Source organism: Pongo pygmaeus, chromosome X, assembly GCF_028885625.2.
Source record: "Pongo pygmaeus isolate AG05252 chromosome X, NHGRI_mPonPyg2-v2.0_pri, whole genome shotgun sequence".
Lineage (NCBI taxonomy): Eukaryota > Metazoa > Chordata > Mammalia > Primates > Hominidae > Pongo > Pongo pygmaeus.
In genome coordinates, this window is record NC_072396.2 from 119,806,843 (window position 1) to 119,828,307 (window position 21,465).

General features: G+C 39.2%; 1 protein-coding gene across 7 annotated transcripts in view; it reads left to right on the forward strand.

Moving 5' to 3' along the window:
* PLS3 (plastin 3) overlaps window positions 1-21,465 on the forward strand; it is an 89,073-nt gene that overhangs the window by 55,795 nt on the left and 11,813 nt on the right. For all 7 annotated transcript variants that reach the window (XM_054472162.2, XM_063660001.1, XM_054472161.2 and 4 more), the window contains 6 exons: window positions 5,486-5,649; window positions 12,426-12,555; window positions 13,063-13,195; window positions 17,025-17,106; window positions 18,218-18,383; window positions 20,221-20,363. In XM_054472162.2, the coding sequence (XP_054328137.1) occupies window positions 5,486-5,649; window positions 12,426-12,555; window positions 13,063-13,195; window positions 17,025-17,106; window positions 18,218-18,383; window positions 20,221-20,363 (818 nt within the window). The remainder of the gene's footprint in view (window positions 1-5,485; window positions 5,650-12,425; window positions 12,556-13,062; window positions 13,196-17,024; window positions 17,107-18,217; window positions 18,384-20,220; window positions 20,364-21,465) is intronic.

Consider the following 21,465-nt stretch of genomic DNA (forward strand, 5'->3'; position numbering starts at 1 on the left):
CTTCTTGTTTAAATTGAAATTATTTTCTTCAAAATATATGATTTAAGAGCTCTAAGAAAGGCTTGATAAAATTGACTCATACTAACACTAAAATGCCTTTGATCATGGGAGGTAGTGTAAGTTGGACTAACACTGGGGGCTAAAATATGGGAAAATGGCAGAATAGGCAAAACTTTTAGAAGAGGACGCACATTCTTGTCATCCAGGAAAGCCTAAGGATATGTATTCGAAGTGACTCAAAATTTTTACAAGGATTTTGTAGCCACAGTTTCAAGTAAGACCCAGGGGTTCCGTTTGATTCATTTCTGTATCTTTGGTATGTAGCCCAGTGGGTGTCTACCCACAGGGTAGGTACTCAGTTTGCTCTGGAGGGTGACTCATACTTAAATAAGTGCGCATCTCCTTTCTCAGTAAAGCCAAAGCAGGTTTCTACATTTGGAACAAAAGAGATCCTGACCAGAGAGCTATCACTGGTTGTCCACTTGGGCCCTCCTTGATGGGTGTGTTCACTTAGAAAACCAAATTACAGATCTGAAGGCTGCTGGGTAGGGACAGGATTAGAACAAAGGGAATGAGATTGAATGTTATTTAAGGGATATTTCTGTCAAGTTTTGGTTTCTCGATGAATTGCCATTCAGTCTTTGAGTGCTATTTCTGTATTTCTGTCATTGTTGTTTAGTTTTGTTTCTAAAATGCTCATCTAGGATTACAGCATTCTTTCTTTGGTCAATTCCTGAGCATCAGTGATTCTACAAAAATAATTTTTTTCCATTGCTTATTATATACGAAAGATTGTGCTACATATTGGGATGGGAGATACAAAGATTTAAAAGAATCTTTATCAGGAGATTTGCAGCCTAATAAGGAAGTTTGTCATGTAATGACAAATTCTTATTCCTCCAATTTCCTTTAAAATTTTCCTGTCCCTTTCTAAAAGCATCTGTTACTACTACCCTTACTTCAAAATGAAATTTCCAAATGTGGTTATTGTATGTTAATTATGTTTTAGGGTGGCTACTTCCTGGCATCTTTTAATCACATCAGTGAACTGTCTTCTAATTAATGTTCAAGAGAGGTTATTTCAGGGAGGATACAAGCAAATAGTAATTCTCCCTGTGACCCAAACTTCTGGAGTTTTTTGTTTTTGCTTTTGAGACAGTGTCTCACTCTGGTGCCCAGGCTAGAGTGCCATGATGCCGTCATAGCTCACTGCAGCCTCGAAATCCTGGGCTCAACTGATCCTCCTGCCTCGGCCTCCCAAAGAGCTGGGATTACAGGCATGAGCCACCAGTCCCAGCCACCAGACCTGTAGTCTAACCTAATACAAATAGGCAGCCAGATAAACTTTCTGGGCCTTAGTCAGTTTCATATAGCTTTGAATCCACTGTAGTTCTCCCACATCTAATTTAAAACGTCTCTACCTTCCACTTCCATCATAACACTGAGAATACAAAAAGAACAAATCCTGTTACACACCTGTTATATACTCCAGTCTAAACTAGAGTCAAAGCACAGTGGCTCATACCTGTAATCCCAACACTTTGGGAGGCCAAGGTGGGAGGATCATTTGAGGCCAGGAGTTTGAGATTAGCCTGGTCAATATAGTGAGACCCTGTCTCTACAAAAAATACAAGAAACAAAAAGTTAGCTGGGCATAGTGGTGAGAGCCTGTAGTCTCAGCTACTTAGAAGGCTAAGGTGGGAGGACTGCTGAAGCCCAGGATTTCAAGGCTGCAGTGAACTATGATTGTGCCACTGTACTCCAGCCTGGGCAACAGAATGAGGCCCTGTCTCTAAAGGTACTTTTTTAAATTAAAAAATTGGTTGGGCTTGGTGACTCATGCCTATAATCCTACCACTTTGGGAGGCCAAGGTGGGAGGATCACTTGAGGCCAGGAGTTCAAGACCAGCCTGGCCAACATGACGAAACCCCATCTCTACTAAAAATACAGAAGTTGTCTAGGCATGGTGGCGCACGCCTGTAATCCCAGCTACTCAGGAGGCTGAGGCAGGAGAATCGCTTGAACCCAGGAGGCGGAGGTTGTAGTGAGCCAAGATCATGCCACTGCACTCCAGCCTGGGTGACAGAGTGAGACTTAGTCTCAAAATAAAGAAATAAAATAGCTTAAAAGAAAAAAAGAACCCACTGAAGAGGACAATGTTTTGATAGTTAGAAGAATAAGCTATCTCTTCCTCCAAAGATGTCATAAAAATGAAAGAATATTATACTTAGGTAATAAGGTGTAGTAGTGATCAGAATGTTGTCACTCTCTATCTGTATTTAATATGCATTACTATTCTATCTCCAGGTTTTAAAAGTGTTTGTGTGAGGGGAGGGTTGTGAAGTCTTGTGTATTCTGATTTAGAATCAGTGTGATAGAACCAAAAAGGAACTTTAGAGATTATGTGGTCCAAAGCACTCCTTTTACAGTTGAGAAAACTAGGGCCTGAAGAGGTAACTTGTGCAAATTAATAGCCAAGTTGAGATAAGACATTGTGTCACATTATTTCCACTGTGTGTCTCTTCAAGCATGTATGCTGTGTTTCTTTCACTATGCCACACTTACTCTCTAGTACTGAGCTCCACTGTAATCTTAGAAAGGACGTAGGGAAAACAAGTTGGTATATGCATGGGAGCAGGTGTATTTAAACCCAAGACATTCATAAAACAAGAGCCACTAAAATTTTGCCGCAGTGCCATGGGGATTACTTTGTTCTTTTTAGCAACTGCAGACATTATTGATGGATTGATTTCTACATAGAAATACTTTACATGTAGAAATAAAGAGTTTGATGTATGACCTTTTATAAATCCAAAGCAAAGAAAGTGAATATACGTCCTAGGGAAATTAAGTGCTTTACCTCAAAGGAAATCTAAGCGATTTTCACACTAAGTATTGAATGGTTTGTTATTGATGTTTTAAAAGTACAGGTATTTTAATTAGCCAGACATGATGGTGCCCAGCTTTGGCCCCAGCCATGCCGGGGAGCTGAGGCAGGAGGATTGCTTGAGCCCAGGAGGTTGATGCTGCAGTGAGCCATGCTCGTGCCACTCCAGCTTGGGCAAGAGAGACCCTGTCTCAAAGAAATATAAAAGTAAAAATAAAGGTACAGATGTTTTAATTCATAGATTTAAAATGTAGTAATCAATGTTTAAGAAAATTTAATACTTAAAATAGACTGCATTAAAACTAAACAGAATTTCATCAGCATTCAAAATATTTGCAAGATGGTTCCATGCAGTATACTTAATATTTTAATTTAATTTAATTTTTAATCCCCCAGAGCATTCTTGCAAATTGCAATTTTAGTAATTGACCAAAAATTGGACAATGTGAATTACACGTAGATCACACTTAGAAAGAAATGTCAGTGTATTCCATGGAATACATTGGCCTAGCAGAGCTTATATGATCAGCTAGCTCCCTGACCTTATCTCTCATTTTCCCCCTTGTTCACTCTACCCAAGTCATATTGGATCTTTACTTTTCCCGAAACACACCAGACACACTGCAGCGTCACTGACTTTGCATTTGCTATTTTCTCTACCCGAAATCTCTTGCCCCAGATAGCCACATGATTTGCTTCCCTTACCTCATGGAAGTCTTCATTCAAATATAACCTCATCAAAGTGGCCTTCCTTACCCATTCTGTCTAAGTAGTAGCACCACCACCATCCCTGCCCCCCAATATCTCTATAACCCAGAGTCACTCAACTTCAGCACAATTGACATTTTAAGCTGCATAACTGTTGTGTTGTACATACAAGGAAGGGGTCATATCCATTGTAAGATATTTAGAAGCATCCCCAGCCTCTACGCACTGTATGCCAGGTGCTTCCTCTCCCAGCCCAACTCCCTTCTCCAGTTATGGCAATCAAAAATGTCCCCTGGGGGCAAGATAGCCCCAGTCTAACCCCTTATGCTTTTTTTTTTTTTTTTTTTTTGAGATGGAGTCTTGCTCTGTCACCCAGGCTGCAGTGCATTGGCGCAATCTTGGCCCAAGTTCAAGAGATTCTCCTGCCTCAGCCTCCCAAGTAGGTGGGACTATAGGCGCCCACCACCATACCCAGCTAATTTTTGTATTTTTAGTAAAGACGGGGTTTTGCCATATGGGCCAGGCTGATCTCGAACTCCTGACCTCAAGTGGTCCGCCTGCCTCGGCCTCCCAAAGTGCTGGGATTACAGGCGTGAGTCACCGTGCTCAGCCTGCTTTATTTTTTTATTTTTTATTTTATATATTTTTTTGAGACGGAGTCTCACTCTATTGCCCAGGCTGGAGTGCACTGGCGCTATCTTGGCTTACTGCAACCTCTGCCTCCCAGGTTCAAGCGATTCTCCTGTCTCAGCCTCCCGAGTAGCTGGTATTATGGGTGCCCACCACCACGCCCAGCTAATTTTTTGTATTTTTAGTAGAGACGGGGTTTCACCATGTTGGCCAGGCTGGTCTCGAACTCCTGGCCGCAGGTAATCCACCCGCCTCAGCCTCCCTAAGTGCTGGGATTACAGGCGTGAGCCACCGTGCCCGGCCACAATACATTTTCTTAAATGCGCTAAGGTCATCTTGAGTCATTTCTCTGTTCAGGTTGTTTCCTTCTATTATAATTAAGTTTACATATGAAAATCAGTGGGACCTAAGGAATAAAAGTCATTACTGAACAGAAGATATTTGAAATTACTTGTGAACATCAAACTTTATTCATAGAAAAATATATACTCAAGTGGTTACAACCCTCACGACATTAGCCTTTTTGTCAATAAATTAGCTTTTGGTCATTGATCAGGTTTTTTTTTCTATTTTTAAAAGCTTCAGAATAAACATCATTCGTTTAATCAGCACTTCAAGACATACTCTGAGAAACTTCAGTAGTACAAAAATTAAAAGGTTATTTATAGAGTCATATTAAACATCTGCTTTCCTCAGTAGTGCATTTATTTTTATAAACTCTATCTTTGTCTTGAATTAATGTTTATTTACATTAACTCTTAAAATAATTGGCACTGAACATGATTGCTTAAGTTCAGGTGTGCTTTGAAACAGAATCAGCATTAAGTTCATAAAAGTTCTTTTTGGAGCAATGGAAGAATAAGAAACACAAAATTCCTATACTTATAGTAGAAATTGTTCTATACCATGGAAGTGTTTCGTAGGTTTACGATCTATTAGTTCTTTTTTTAAAATCCTATTAGCGCCAAGTTAATAATAATTGTATTAGCCAACTATGCTTTCTTGAACTTAGGGATGCTCTTTTTAAGTAAATCTACTTACACATTGCTTAAATCACAGGATACACGAGGTAAAACCTTGCTTTTTCCATTTAAATGTCCATTTCCCTTTCAAACAACTTTATGTTCCCCACAATAAGAAAATATTTTATTTAAGTGAGCTTATGAACTGAGCCTCAAATGAAGGGAAATACTCTTAATAAATTAACTTATGTCTTTCCATTTTTTTTCCTTTTTTGCTTGCTCTCCTTTTTTACAAAGATCTCAACAGCAACGGATTCATTTGTGACTATGAACTTCATGAGCTCTTCAAAGAAGCTAATATGCCATTACCAGGATACAAAGTGAGAGAAATTATTCAGAAACTCATGCTGGATGGTGACAGGAATAAAGATGGGAAAATAAGTTTTGATGAATTTGTTTATGTAAGTATGTGAAAATTCACAATTATTAGAAGTAATAGATGTTCCTTCGTCTAGTGGGATGTTATAGTATTAAGTACTATTATGTTCTTAAATATATCATATTAGTACTGTTATAACTAATAACATTTCTGTCATCCTGCCCACTAAATTTACTTCTTTTAGCTGCTAGAATATCTTAACAAACGAATTGAGAAAAAGAGCACTGCAGAAACAAAGATATAACACGATAAGATGTTAAGGTGATAAGTTATATAAGGTGAACAGTCTCCTTTCATGTCATCATTAAAGGGCAGTTATCAAGGTGCTAAGTGACATCTTTGAAGTGTTCTCTCTCCCATGGTGAACAGTGTGCTTCAAAATTTTAATAATACACCCTGACTCACAGTCTCGGAAGCTTCCTGAGCTGAACTTTCTCATTAAAAAGTTGTTTTCCACTCTTGTGGTAGGGGTATTTAACTGAACCATTCTCTCTAGGATGATAATTTTGATAATTAAAAGTTTGAAGCATATCTTTTTAGTCCATTGGAAGAGGCATTTAACATTTTTGTTTTCTTCTCTAGTTTCATCAAATATTCTTCAAGGTTAGGGGCTGAGTTTTTAATTCTTTCACCCCCCACCGCACTCCCAGAACTTAGTTTGGTGTTCTCTACTCAGTGCCCGGAAAATGTATACATGGCACATGGTTCTTCAATGCCTACCACTATTGGCTGCTAGCAAGTGAGGTCTAGATTTTTTAGACTTATGCCATTTTCAGTCTGTATTTATTGACAATGTATTTGAGATACATGTTAAAAATAGCTGGCTGGGTGTGAGGGCTCACACCTGTAACTCCAGCACTTTGGTAGGCTGAGGCAGAAGGGTCTCTTGAGGCCAGGCATTCAAGACCAACTTGGGCAAGTTAGGGAGAACTTGTCAGCTTGGGCAGCTTGGGGAGACCCCATCTGTACAAAAGAAAATTTTTAATTAGCCCAGCCTGGTAGCTCGAGCCTATAGTCCTAGCTACTCAGGAGGCTGAGGCAGGAGGATTGCTCGAGCCCAGTAGTTTGAGGCTGCAGTGAGCTGTGATAGCACCACTGCCCTCCAGTCTGGGTGACAAAGCAAGACCCTGTCTCTAAATTAATAAATTAATTAATTTTAAAAATAAAAGAATAGTTGTGGCTTCTTCCCTCAATTAAGGATACCCTTTAGATTTTATTGGTGTATTTATTATTAATTTAAGGCTGAGTTTGACTAGATCTTACTAGGGATTCCTTTCAGTATATCACAAACTAGTTATCAGTGCCTAATATTTATCACAAATGTCCAAGCGCTCCTATCCTCCTTTGTCATGGTTTATTTTTCCCCAAGACAACTGAAACGATAGCATGTACTTCCATCAGTAACTGTGGCTCACCATAGCAAGTGAAATTTTGAAATGTTCTTTCCAATTAGAATTAACACCTTTAGAACACTGTAGTAGTTCAAGAAGCAAATTGACTAAGTAATGATGCCTACTCAGCTGACAGTGTTTTGTGATTGTTTTTAAAATGCATACTTGTCGGCCGGGCACGGTGGCTCATGCCTGTAATCCCAGCACTTTGGGAGGCCAAGGCGGGCGGATCACGAGCTCAGAAGATCGAGGACCATACTGGCCAACATGGTGAAACCCGGTCTCTACTAAAAATACAAAAATTACCTGGGCGTGGTGGTGCGTGCCTGTAATCCCAGCTACTCGGGAGGCTGGGGCAAGAGAATCGCTTGAACCAGGGAGTCGGAGGTTGCAGTGAGCCAAGATTGCACCACTGCACTCCAGCCTGGTGACAGAGTGAGACTCCGTCTCAAAAAAAAAAAAAAGCAGACTTGTGTCATAATTATAATGATATAGTTCCTGCCATTTTCTTTTGAAATACTGATTTCCTCCCACCATTTTTTTGTCTCCAGTTATGGCCAAAGCCTTTTGTTTTGAATTCTATGTTCAATAGTAAGTTGCAGTTTATTTGCAATTTGAGCATTTGCATGTTTTCTGATGTATCACTTGCTCCCCTTTTAACTGCATGGTTAATTGTGAATTTAAAGTAGCGCAGAGCAGCAGTTAACTATGATTGGCTGTTTTTGATAAAATGTATTGCTCAGAATTTTTTAATCTATTAGAAAGAACAGACCAAAATCAATAGGATTTGCAGTGTGTCATTATATTAAGGACAAAATTGTAAAAGTGTCTTTGAAAATGATCTTGGGGAAATCGTTAATTTTGTAGATTTTGAAATGTAGTTTCTACACAGCTATTTGTGGCTTTTAAGGGAGGAGGTGTGATTACCTTAGTATATTCTTTAAAAGTAAAGAACATGCACAATAATTTTGGCAACACCAGGGCTTTAAGAAAACAACATTCGTGAGGACATTTTAGGTTAGAATATACATATTAGAATTGGAAGGAATCATTATGTTTACACTCCTACACTTTTCAAATGAAAAGAAACAAACAAACTTGGAATTCTGAAAAAGGAAGTGACTTTTCCTTTTTGCCTAACATTACACAGAGGACTAGTGGCTTTTTCCAGTACCTCCCTGCTATTCAAGAAATTTGAAATATCAAGGACAGTAAAGTAACCTACCTGAAGTTTTCAGATGCTGCTTCTATGACTGTATTAACCAAATGTCTGTCCACACCCATCTGCCTTGCCATCAGTGAAACATCTTACAAATTGTCAAACAAAGTATGGGTAGAGCTTAGTTATCCAAGAAATAGAAACCATGTTATTCCTGTTAGATATTGGCATAAGGAAATAGAAAGAAACATGTTCTTGCTTGTTAGGTTTCTGCTTTTTCTTTGAATTGTTGCTTAAGGGGTGTTAATTGCAAACCAAACTACAAACAAAAACTGTTTATGTTAATTTCAAAGAAATGTGTGTGTGTGTGTGTGTGTGTGTGTGTGTGTGTGTGTGTGTATGGCAAAAAACAGTCCCAAAATTGTATGTATGTAAACTTTAAAGGTGAAAATTAAATTTAATACCCTGCTTTTTAAAATTCTAAGCACTTCAAAACTAAAAATACTGGATTTTTATGCTTACAACATAATAGGACTTTTTTTCTTTGATTGTTAAACTAGTATGGCACTTTCAGCAGAGAAGTAAGCTGCCCAGAACAGTTTTGGACATATAGTAAATACTACATAGGTGTTAGTTGTTGGGGTAGTTCTTTCTTTAAAAAAAAAAAAAGAAGTTATGTTTTTCAAATATTACTAAGTTTAGGCCTACAAGACATTCCAAAATAATGGAAAAATTCAATCCTGCCTCTTTGGAAACATTTTGGAAATAAGCCCCAAACACTGGAAGCCAGTCAATTCTTTTTTTGCAATTCTTTCTGAAATCTTTCTTTCTTAAGTCATATGCCTCTGGATTGTTTTGGTTTGGCCACTCGTCCTGTGTTGAGCTAACTCTGGGGTCAAAAGAAGTTAGCCAGTTGCTGAGAGTCTTTGAGAGAAAGGAGGTGAAACTTAATAAAAGGAATAAAAAACATATATTCCATAAAGGAGACTGAAAAAGATGTATAGATCAAGAGTGGTTATGGCTTCCTGAAAAAAGTACAGCAGGAGTTAGCTCACAGTTGATAAAGCAAGTCTTTCCTTGTGGAGAGAAAACAGCACAAAACAGTGAGCTCATTAGTATCACAACAGGCAGCTTTGAAAAGATTCATTGAGAAGACTCCAGCACAGTAGTCAGCCTTGTGCTATCTCCGATTTCAGAGATTTCTTGTTAAGCCAAAGCTTGTACTCAGATAGTTTTATCATCCACTTAAGCGATTTCTTTACTAAAGTAGAAAGTAAAATGCAAATTCTTGTGTAGTGAATCAATATCATAGACACAAATCTTCAGTTCTTTCTTATCATTTTTACTTTTTTTTTTTTTTTGAGACGGAGTTTCACTCTTGTTGCCTAGGCTAGAGTGCAGTGGCGTGATCTCGGCTCACTGCAACCTCTGCCTCCTGGGTTCAAGGGATTCTCCTGCCTCAGCCTCCAGAGTAGCTAGGATTACAGGCATGCGCCACCACGACTGGCTAATTTTGTGTTTTAAGTAGAGACAGAGTTTCTCCATGTTGGTCAGGCTGGTCTCAAACTCCCGACCTCAAGCCATCTGCCCATCTTGGCCTCCCAAAGTGCTGGGATTACAGGCGTGAGCCACCATACCTGGCCCATCTTTACTTTTTTAAAATCAAGGGAATAGAGGAAAATACTATGAAACTAAAAGTTTAAGCTTAGCTGGAATAATTTATTTGAAACAATTTAGAAAATGAAGGTCATGTAACTTTTGCAAGACTTTTGAAAATTAACAAACTTAAATACAACTTTGCATTTCATTGCCAAGCATAAGAAGGAGTTTTACTAAAGCTATGTAAGTAATTGCATTAGGATATATAGCAGAGACATTCTATATATATGTATATATATTTTTAATTTATTTTCCTTTTTTTTTTTTTCTGAGACAGGATCTTGCTCTGTTGCCCAGGCTGAAGTGCAGTGGCACCATCTTGGCTCACTGCAACCTCCCCCTCCCGGGTTCAAGTGATTCTCATGTCTCAGCCTCCCGAGTAGCTGGGGTTACAGGCATGCACCACCATGCCCACCTAATTTTTGTATTTTTAGTAGAGACTGGGTTTCATCAAGTTGGCCAGGCTGGTCTTGAACTCCTCCTGACCTCAAGTGATCCACCCACTTTGGCCTCCCAAAGTGCTGGGATTACAGATGTGAGCCACTGTGCCCAGCCTACTTTTCTAGTTCTAGTTATTAGTTTGAATTCCCAGACGTTCTCTTTTTTAAATATGAATTAATCCTTTTTTCTGTGACATAAACAAATTTGGATTTATTTTTTAGCTGAAATCATGATCGTTGAAACAACGTAAGTTTTAGAAGTAAATGATCCTTGAAGCAGAAGCACTTGTAATAAGAAAAATAACTTTACATGTTTCATTCTGAAGCTGTAACATTTTTGTCATTGCAGGGACTTGAGGTATGTGAGGCATGAAGAAATGCACACCTTTCAGATTTTAACTTATTAGACAATGAAGTAGAGTTCAGAAAGAAGTAGACTAGTGACTATTGTCTTTTCACAGAGCAGGTGCATTGTTATCAAAAGGAGAGCTATAGGATCAAAATGCATCACAGTTAAGGCACAGTTGGACTAAAAAATCAGATTGTAAATAAAAGTATTTTAATAATTTGAAAACTGCCTGAAGTGTGTGCATAAGCTCCATACTGTTGATACTTAGTGAAAATCAGTATAATGGCCATAGAGCAGGAAGGGTGATTTCATTGGTTGTGTGTAGTATTTAGAGTAGTGTGTATGTGTGTGTCTGCATACATATACAAACATAGACACACACAGACATTTATTCTAAAATTCCACCTCCAAAATTGCCGGTAAAGCTAGCACAGAATCGCAGCTATGTAAATACTGAGTAAGCTTGATTTTGTAAAATTTAAGTGCTTACTAACTATTCTCTCAAACAAAATTTTATTTGTAAGTCCAAAGAAAGTTAGGATTTAAGAAAGGTAACAGGAAAAGATGACTAAGTAATAGGGCCACTGACAACACATGCAGCAACTTTTCTACCAGTTACTAAAAGTCACTTTCTCTAGATGGATTAATTACAAAAAGGTACCCTCCTGGAAAGACGAAATACAACAAGACACTCCTTCTTTTGGCCTGACACAGTCCTGTGCAAGACACAAGGCTTGGTTAGTATAGCTTGGGCTGGATTTCTGCTTCTGCTCGTGCCTGCTCTGACACATACAACCTGAACTGTTATGTATATTGTAACCTTGTTCTACGAACCGCAGACATAGGCTGCATCTTCCTGAGATGTGTGTGTGAATACATATCTGTCACGAATGTTAAAGGTCTTTGAATTGCATTTGTTCAGCAACTTTCCCATTAAGTCTTAAGTTTTCTTTCAATGAATCCACTTAAATGGAGTTCTAAATACCATTTAAAGAAAGCTGTATACGGTTTCTACATCTTGCTCCTGTTTTACTGGCTTTGACTAATTTAGCCATGCACATTGGTGGATCAGGAACACATTTGGAATTAGGTACATTCCAATACCTCAGAAAAATATAGACAGATAGAATGTCCAATCAGATGTTTACACAGTACTAGGATGTGAAACTTACTTTGTTGTAACTTGCTTTTGTACAATTAGAATGTTCCTTACTGTGAAGAGAAGCTGAACTTCATAAATGCCCCAATAAGACAATCACTGAAAAGCCTCTTTTTGGTGTTTATTCTTGATAGTCATCTATTACTACCAGCTTAACACATTTTTTAACTGCATTATTCTGTAACTTTTGATTTAACGAATTCTTAATGAGCTACCCCATTAGTTTTTTGGGTAAATCATAAAATTTTATCTTTCTTTGCATTAAGAATTTTTATTAAAGTAGGGGGATTCTTCAGTGTTTTCTCTCCAGGAAAAGAATAAAGCCTTCCTTGTTTGTAGAAAATTAACAGATTTACCTGTGCCTTTGAACCACATTAGTTTTCGGCTTAAAGTGAATTCAATGCATGTAGCGCTTAATGTTTTTGACAAGTGTGTGCAATTGACATTCTGGTGCTTCATTTTCAGAAGGAGTATTGTAGTACTTGTTTAGCATTTCAAAAACTCAAGCCCAATTTTTTATATCTTTTAACATCAGCTATGGAAAAAATGTAAGTGATCAAGATATATAAAAGAATATAAATATGCTTATTGTGCATAGTTTGAAATTAATTGTGAATCAACAAAATTACTTTGATTAATAGATTTTTCAAGAGGTAAAAAGTAGTGATATTGCCAAGACCTTCCGCAAAGCAATCAACAGGAAAGAAGGTATTTGTGCTCTGGGTGGAACTTCAGAGTTGTCCAGCGAAGGAACACAGCATTCTTACTCAGGTAATCATTTCATATGCAGTAGGTTAACACAATGTGCTAAGTGGGATGGTTGCTGTAATGTCAAGGACAGGCTCTAGAAAAACATTACCTTCTAATTAAGAATACAGTAGAAGTCCTTTGTGACATGTATTTAGGCTTGAGACTAATACTTGTCATAAAGGCATTATAAGTGTTTATTGTGTATGGCTTTGTTAGCTTGCAAGAGACAGGATACAATCCATGTAATGACAAGCTTTATTACAGTGCATTATACAGTAATATAAGTATAATTTTTAAGGAATTTTGTAACTTTTCTGAGGACTGGTTAACGTGTTCTATTCTTTTTCTTAATTTTGTAATTCCTAATAACCACTGTGTTGCATCCAAGTGTCTGGGTTTCCACACAGAATAACCACGTTTCTGACACATTAACTTTCAGCACTACTGCACAACTATTTTAGGCTTTGGAGTCAAATATTTAATAACTTAGAGTATGAACTAATGTCTTGTTATTTAACATAATTTTAGAGGAAGAAAAATATGCTTTTGTTAACTGGATAAACAAAGCTTTGGAAAATGATCCTGATTGTAGACATGTTATACCAATGAACCCTAACACCGATGACCTGTTCAAAGCTGTTGGTGATGGAATTGTGCTTTGGTAAGATGTTAGCTTGTTGTATATCCAGATATCCAAAAATAGCCTTCCATATAATTGATATATTTGTTTCTGCATGCTTGACAGATTCACCTCAAGAAATAATTAGGATGGAAAATTATCCAGGTTCTGCCTTTTTCGTTTAATCTCTAGGTCTGTCCATGAATCTAAAATTCAGCCATAAATCGACAACCTCTTTATAGGGAAGCTCTCAGCCTCCATTTTCTTCTCAACACCAGGCCAGCAGAACATTACAACTTTGCTGAACTTAAGTATGTCAGTGTCTGTTTATTCTAAAGTACCACAGCTTCCAAAAGAAAAAAAGAGGCTACTCTTCAGTTCTCACTCTCCAATGACCTATTTCCAAAAAATGCTTTTGTCACTACTGCTGCCCCACAGCCAACAGCATCTTGGCAGACATAACACAAGATTATCAACACTGCCAGTCGATGTTCCAATTTATAGAGGCAGTGTCACACAGTGGTTAATAGCATGCTCCATAATCAGTCTTCCTGAGTTCTTTCTATTCAGTCCTGCCACTCTGAAGCAGTACAATTGTGATCATAATACTCAACCCCTTTGCATTTCAGTTTCCATCTGTTATGATCTCCACACTATTATACTTATCTCACAGGGCTTTTGTGAGCATTAAGTAAATTACTACATACAAAGTGCTTAGGGTAGTGCAACTGACATATTTCAGATGACTATATATACATATATATGTGTATTTTATATGCAATTGAAATATTTCAGATGACTATATATAATATATTATATATACACATATATTTTATATATATTATATATAATATAATATATAATATATATAATATTATATATAATATTATATATAATATATATAATATTATATTATATATAATATATATAAATTGTGTGTGTGAGATGGAGTTTCACTCTTGTTGCCCAGGCTGGAGTGCAATGGTGCAATTTCGGCTCACTGCAACCTACGCCTCCGGGTTCAAGCCATTCTCCTGCCTCAGCCTTCTGAGTAGCTGGGACTACAGGCATGCACCACCACACCTGGCTAATTTTTTTTATTATTATTTCTTTATTTTTAGTAGAGATGGGGTTTCTCCATGTTGGTCAGGCTGGTCTCGAACTCCAGACCTCAGGTGATCTGCCCGCCTCGGCCTCCCAAAGTGCTGGGATTACAGACGTGAGCCACCGCGCCCAGCTGACAGTATATATTATAGTATACACAATTCTTCTTTTTGCAGTAGGGTCATTTTGGTTGTTTGAAAAGCCGATTTTAAAAATGTAAGATAGGCTGGGCATGGTGGCTCATGCCCAGCCCTTTGGGAGGCTGAGGCAGCAAGATCGCTGAAGGCCAGGAATTAGGTCCAGTCTGGGCAGCAAAACAAGACCCCTGTCTCTACAAAAAAATTAAAAATTAACCCAACATGGGGTTGCACCCCTTTAGTCCCAGCTACTTGAGAGGCTGAGGCAGGAGGATCACTTGAGCCCAGGAGTACAAGGTGGCAGTGAGCCAGGATTTGCACCACTGAACTCCAGCCTGGGTGACCCTGTCTGTCTAAGAAATAAGAATATGTATATACATTTCCTTTGTGTTCTGTTTATAGGCAGTGAAGAAATAATTTCCCATGTGTGTGTTTTGTTTTTGTTTTTGAGATGGAGCCTTGCTCTGTCGCCCAGGCTGGAATGCAGTGGCGTGACCTCGGCTCACTGCATCCTCCACCTCCCAGGTTCAAGCAATTCTTGTGCCTCAGCCTCCCGAGTAGCTGGGACTACAGGTGCTCACCACCACACCCAGCTAATTTTTGTATTTTTAGTAGAGACAGGGTTTCACCATGTTGGCTAGGCTGGTCTCGAACTCCTGACCTCAAGTGATCCTCCCGCCTCAGCCTACCAAAGCGCTGGGATTACAGGCATGAGCCACCGTGCCCGGCCTCCCTTGCATTTTAATATAGAGAGAAGACTGCAAGTTCCCTCTCTGGGGACTCACCCTGCAGAACTAAAAAATATATAAATTATAAAAATAATGAGATAATCATATTGAACTAACTAAGATTTAAATTTTACATGGAAAGAAGCATGGCTTTCTTTCTGTAGAATAAAATTTATTAGGGCAGTATTATGAACATCTAATATGTTAGAGCCAGGCATAGTGGCTCGCACCTGTAATCCCAGGTACTTGGAGGCTGAGGTTGGAGGATCCCTTGAGCCCAGGAGTTCGAGGCTGCAGTGATTCAAGCTATGATTTGGGCCTCTGTACTGCAGCCCAGGTGAGAGTTAGACCCTGTCTCTAAAAAATAACAAAATAAAAAATAAAATGTTAAAGTCTAAATCTAGATTTTACCAAATGAGGTTTTTCCTAATGAGTCACAGACTATAGCCTACCTAATCTTTCTCTCACCACTATACTGCCAGCACCAAATATAGTGTCTGGCTCATTGTTGAGGCACTCGGTAAACATTTGGTGAATGAAAGAATCTCATGCTCAACTAATTTTACTGTTTTGTGGAAAAGACTCATTTCCAATGCAGGATTTTATCTGTCTTTAAAATATATTCAATAAAGTTCCACCCCTCACTTTTTTTTTTTTCTTTGAGACAGGGTCTTGCTGTGCAGTGATTCAATCATGGCTCACTACCGCATGACCTCTTGGGCTCAATCAGTCCTCCCAGTTCAGTCTCCAAAGTAGCTAGGACTACAAGCATGCGCCACTATGCCTAGCTAATTTTTTTTCTTTTAAGTTTTTTGCAGAGATGGGGTTTCACCATCTTGCTTAGGCTAGACTTGAACTCTTGAGCTCAAGCAGTCTGCCTGCCTTGGCCTCCCACATTGCTAGGGTTAGAGGTGTGAGCCACATTGTACCTGGCCCAAGTTTTGTTTTCAATATCCAAGTTATTTTCTTTCATAAAAGAATGAGAAAAAATAAAAAAATAAATAAAAGAGAAAGCATGTTACAATCCTCTGCTCAGAGATACCCAACTACTATACACATATTTTGGTCTTCTTGGTTTTTTTTTTTTTTTTTTTTAACAGCATCTTGCTGTATTGCCCAGGATGAAGTGCAGTGGCATGATTTCCACTCACTTCAACCTCCACCTCCCAGGTTCAAGCGATTCTCCTGCCTCAGTCTCCCGACTAGCTGGGACTACAGGTGTGTGCCACCATGCTGTGCTAATTTTTGTATTTTTAGTAGAGACGGGTTTTCCCATGTTGGCCAGGCTGGTTTCCAACTCCTGACCTCAGATGATCCACCTGCCTTGGCCTCCCAATGTGCTGGGATTACAGGCGTGAGCCACCATGCCTGGCCAGGGTTTTATTTATTTATTTATCTATTTTTTCTTTTGAGACGGGGTCTTGCTCTGTTGCCCAGGCTGGAGTGGAATGGTGTGATCGTAGCTCACTGTAACTTTGAACTCCTGGGCTCAAGCTATCCTTTTTCCTCAGCCTCCTGGGTAACCTGTACTACAGGCACATGCCACCAAGCCCGGCTAATTTTTTTATTGTTTTTGTGGAGACAGGGTCTCACTATATTGCCCAGGCTGGTCTGGAACTCCTGGCCTCAAGCAGTCCTCCTGCCTCAGCCTCCCAAAGTGCTGGGATTATAGACATCAGCCACCACATCAGGCCTTGGCTTTTTTTATTTTTAGTTTTTATTTTCCGTATGTGTAGTTTATTATGATCAACATGATAAAAGTCATCTAGCTACATTTTTTAGAGTACATGAAAGAGATGTTATAGTAAGCTTTAAAATATTTGTAAACATTTACAGCCACTTTATAAAAGTAAATCAGCTCTTTTTTTTTTTACATCGACCTTTTTTTTATTTTTGTTTCAGTAAAATGATTAACCTTTCAGTTCCTGATACCATTGATGAAAGAGCAATCAACAAGAAGAAACTTACACCCTTCATCATTCAGGTATGCATTGTTCTCCCCTCCCTTTAACATGAAATTACTGTTTGAGGACCTGTTCTACAGACTTCAGCCTCTGCACTCTGTAGGCTCCCAATCAATCCTTGTAAAAACTGTTGAGTGAGGGCCGGGCGCGGTGGCTCAAGCCTGTAATCCCAGCACTTTGGGAGGCCGAGGCGGGCGGATCACGAAGTCAGGAGATCCAGACCATCCTGGCTAACGTGGTGAAACCCTGTCTCTACTAAAAAATACAAAAAAATTAGCCGGGCGTGGTGGTGCATGCCTGTAGTCCCAGCTACTCGGGAGGCTGAGGCAGGAGAATGGCGTGAACCCGGGAGGCGGAGCTTGTGGTGAGCCGAGATTGTGCCACTGCACTCCAGCCTGGGCAACAGAGCAAGTCTCCGTCTCAAAAAAAAAAAAAAAAAAAACTGTTGAGTGTGGGATTGTTATCCAGATTATACAGACAGAACTGGGACTCAGAAAGGTTTCTGAGCTTGCCTGAGATTAATGTTGGAACTGAGGTTCAAATCCCATTCTAATTTCAAAGCCCCATGTTCTTTTCATTTCATAATGTGTTCAAGCACTACAGAGATAAGCAGAAGTATATAAGCTCTTAATTAACTGGTGTGCTTAAGAAATGGAGCATTTTTTTTTCTATCAAGTGAATATTAGATCATTAGCAAAATTCCCTCAGGGAAGAGCACCTCTTGGGATGTGGACATTGATAACTTCTAAAACTCTTGGGCATATGCAGTACTGTTGGTCTCTCACCCATTTAGGCATTTTTGGAATTATAACACTTTACTCACATGGATATATTTATGTGGTACTCAGCCTTTTCCTTTAGTGCCAGCATACTTCAAAAGGTACCAAATAAAAATACAAAGTTAACTTCTCATGAGATTCTGCAAAAGGCAATAGCAATAAGGTTGAAATTTGTCTTAGCTAGGCTTTCTAACACAAAAATCTGGAATTTGTTTTTTGTGATGCATATATGGATGAAATTAATACAGGGTATTAATTTCCTCATTGAATGTTATTTTCAGTGAAGGGAGAAAGTAGACTGCTAAAAAATGGAAAGGTCAAGAAGCAAGTGTGTAATTTGGCTGTCTTGCAGGAAAACTTGAACTTGGCACTGAACTCTGCTTCTGCCATTGGGTGTCATGTTGTGAACATTGGTGCAGAAGATTTGAGGGCTGGGAAACCTCATCTGGTTTTGGGACTGCTTTGGCAGATCATTAAGATCGGTTTGTTCGCTGACATTGAATTAAGCAGGAATGAAGGTAATGGAACACAGTCATTCTGGAAGTTGTTTTTTGGGTTTTTTTTCTAGTCATGCAGACTTTCGTGCTCTCACTTAATGGAGGTGATTAAATGGTGGTAACTAGAATGAACATAAGGTAATGCTATAGAGTTATTTAGGAAAATAGCCTAATTACATGACTGTCTTCTTTACTAGTAATTCACATTTGTCTGGCACTTTACAATTCATTTTGCAATAATGACAAAAGCACAGAGAGATTAAGGAGCTTTCCTGAAGTCCTCAAACTTGATTATCTATTTTTTTCTGTTCTGCCTACACAACTTCTACCCCATTACCACCCTCAGCTCCACCATTTTGCACCATCTTCTTTTTTGGAGACAGGGTCTCACTCTGTCACCCAGGCTGGAGTGCAGTGGCACAATCACAGCCTGGCTAACGTGGTGAAACCCTGTTTCTACTAAAAATACAAAAAATTAGCCGGGCGTGGTGGCACGTGCCTGTAGTCCCAGCTACTCCAGAGGCTGAGGCAGGAGAATTGCTTGAACCCAGAAGGCAGAGGTTTCAGTGAGCTGAGATTGTGCCATTGCACTCCAGCCTGGGCGAAAGAGCAAGACTCTGTCTCAAAAAAAAATGAAAAAAAAAAAAGAAAGAAAATGTAAGATTGCAGCCGGGTGTGTTGGACCATGCCTGTAATCCCAGCACTTTGGGAGGCCGAGACAGGTGGATCACTTGAGGCCAGGAGTTGGAGACCACCCTGGCTAACATGGCGGAACCCCGTCTCTACAAAAAATAGAAAAGTTAGCTGGGCGTGGTGGCATGCGCCTGTAGTCCCAGCTAGTCGGGAGGCTGAGGCAGGAGAATCGCTTGAACCTGGGAGGCAGAGGTTGCAGCGAGCCGAGATCACGGAGGCAGAGGTTGCAGTGAGCCGAGATCACGCCACTGCACTCCAGCCTGGTCAATAGTGCGAGACTCTCTCAAAAGAAAGAAAAGAAAAAGAAAATATAAGGATGAATTATATTCCTGTTAAAATAGGCTTGAGCCTTCAAGAGTTAATTGATTAATTATACTTAAATACAAATACCACTGTGTTTCTAGACTACTTTAATCAAAAGGTTAAGTAAAAGATTCCCAAATTTTAAACATCTTTCCCAGAATCTTTGACTTTAATCAAAAGGTTAAGTAAAAGATTCCCAAATTTTAAACATCTTTCCCCCAAATTCTTGACTTTTTTTTTTTTTTTTTTTTTGAGATGGAGTCTCGCTCTGTCGCCCAGGCTGGAGTGCAGTGGCGCGATCTCAGCTCACTGCAGCCTCCTCTCCCCGGGTTCACGCCATTCTTCTGCCTCAGCCTCCCAAGTAGCTGGGACTACAGGCGCCCACCACCACGCCTGGCTAATTTTTTGTATTTTTAGTAGAGATGGGGTTTCAGCGTGTTAGCCAGGATGGTCTTGATCTCCTGACCTCGTGATCTGCCCACCTCGGCCTCCCAAAGTGCTGGGATTACAGGCGTGAGCCACCGCGCCCGGCCCCAAATCCTTGACTTTAGAAGTGTTAAATGAGAACAATTTATACAAACATATGACATAATGTGAAGCTTGCATTAAGCTTAAAGTCCATAACCTCATTTGGTATTTGGAATGTGAAGAATAACAGAGAAAAGAATAAATTGTAGTATTATGTTATTATATCTATTATATATTTATCTTTTTTAGTAGATTATGAGTATCTTGAAACTAGGAGCTATGTCATAGTAGTTTTTGCACCTCTATTACTTAACAGTGTCAAAAGACTGAATGAACTTGGCATGACCATTATTATGTCATATAATGACTGTGGGAATTTTTTTTTTTCTTCTAGCCTTGGCTGCTTTACTCCGAGATGGTGAGACTTTGGAGGAACTTATGAAATTGTCTCCAGAAGAGCTTCTGCTTAGATGGGCAAACTTTCATTTGGAAAACTCGGGCTGGCAAAAAATTAACAACTTTAGTGCTGACATCAAGGTAACTGTTCAAAGAATCACAACATTTTGGGGGGATATAATAGCTGGAAGATTTCATCCCAGCTTAACAGAGAGAAAAATCCTAACACTGTATCACCAAGCCTTGTTGCCTCTTGGCCCTGAAGGTAGATTTTAGAAGAGTAATAGAGCCAGATAAGGAGCATTAGCACCTATGTTTTATTTTGTGGAAAAAGGTAAAAATATTGTGCTAATTTATCATATTATAATGCTAATTTGTTATATTCTGCCGATTGTTAAACATGAGTATTAAAGAATAGGACGTGACTATTCTATTCTTAACTGCCTTTCCCAGGCCTCAGTGTACCTGTTAGTAAACACACCTAGAAAAGAGAGGAAGGGCCTTACGATTTCCTCTTCACCTTTTTTATTTGGCTTCTCTCCTGTCATTTTATCCTACCTTTAGTTGTGAGTTCCTCGAGGATAGTGATGAGCTCTTATTTATGTCTGTGTATCCTACCTCAGCCTCTGCTCCAGGGCCCTCCTACTAAAGCCAACTTAAAACATAGTATGTGGCACATAAAAGACCTTCATATTTCTTGCATTGAATTGAATTTTTTTTTCACTCACTGTTTATCATGAGCAGTGGGGGAAAACTAACAATGGAGGAAGACATTTATTACATGTTGCCTTTGGCTTCTCATGCAGAGGGCCAACATTACCATAGCAAACATTGTGTGGAGTTCTCCTTAACTGCCTCAATTCTGTCTGACATCCAGATGTTGGTAAACAGGGAATAAACCTAAGGATCTTCATCAGATGTCACTGACCAGCAAGGCTGTGAAAACAATACTATGTGATCATATGATTTCGTTCAGTGATGAGAGGAAGCAGTGAGTTGCCTATACTACTGACTTCATCCATGAAAATTAAGAGTAGCCCCAAAATTATAAGACCAACTGACCCTGCCCTCTCTTTTAATTAGACAATATGTTTGGCCAGGTTTGTTGTTGTTGTTGTTGTTGTGACAGGGTCTCACTTCGTCGCCCAGGCTGGAGTGCAGTGGTGCTAACATGGCTCACTGCAGCCTTTACCTCCCAGGCTCAAGCAATCTTCCCACTTCAGCCTCCCAAGTAGCTGGGACT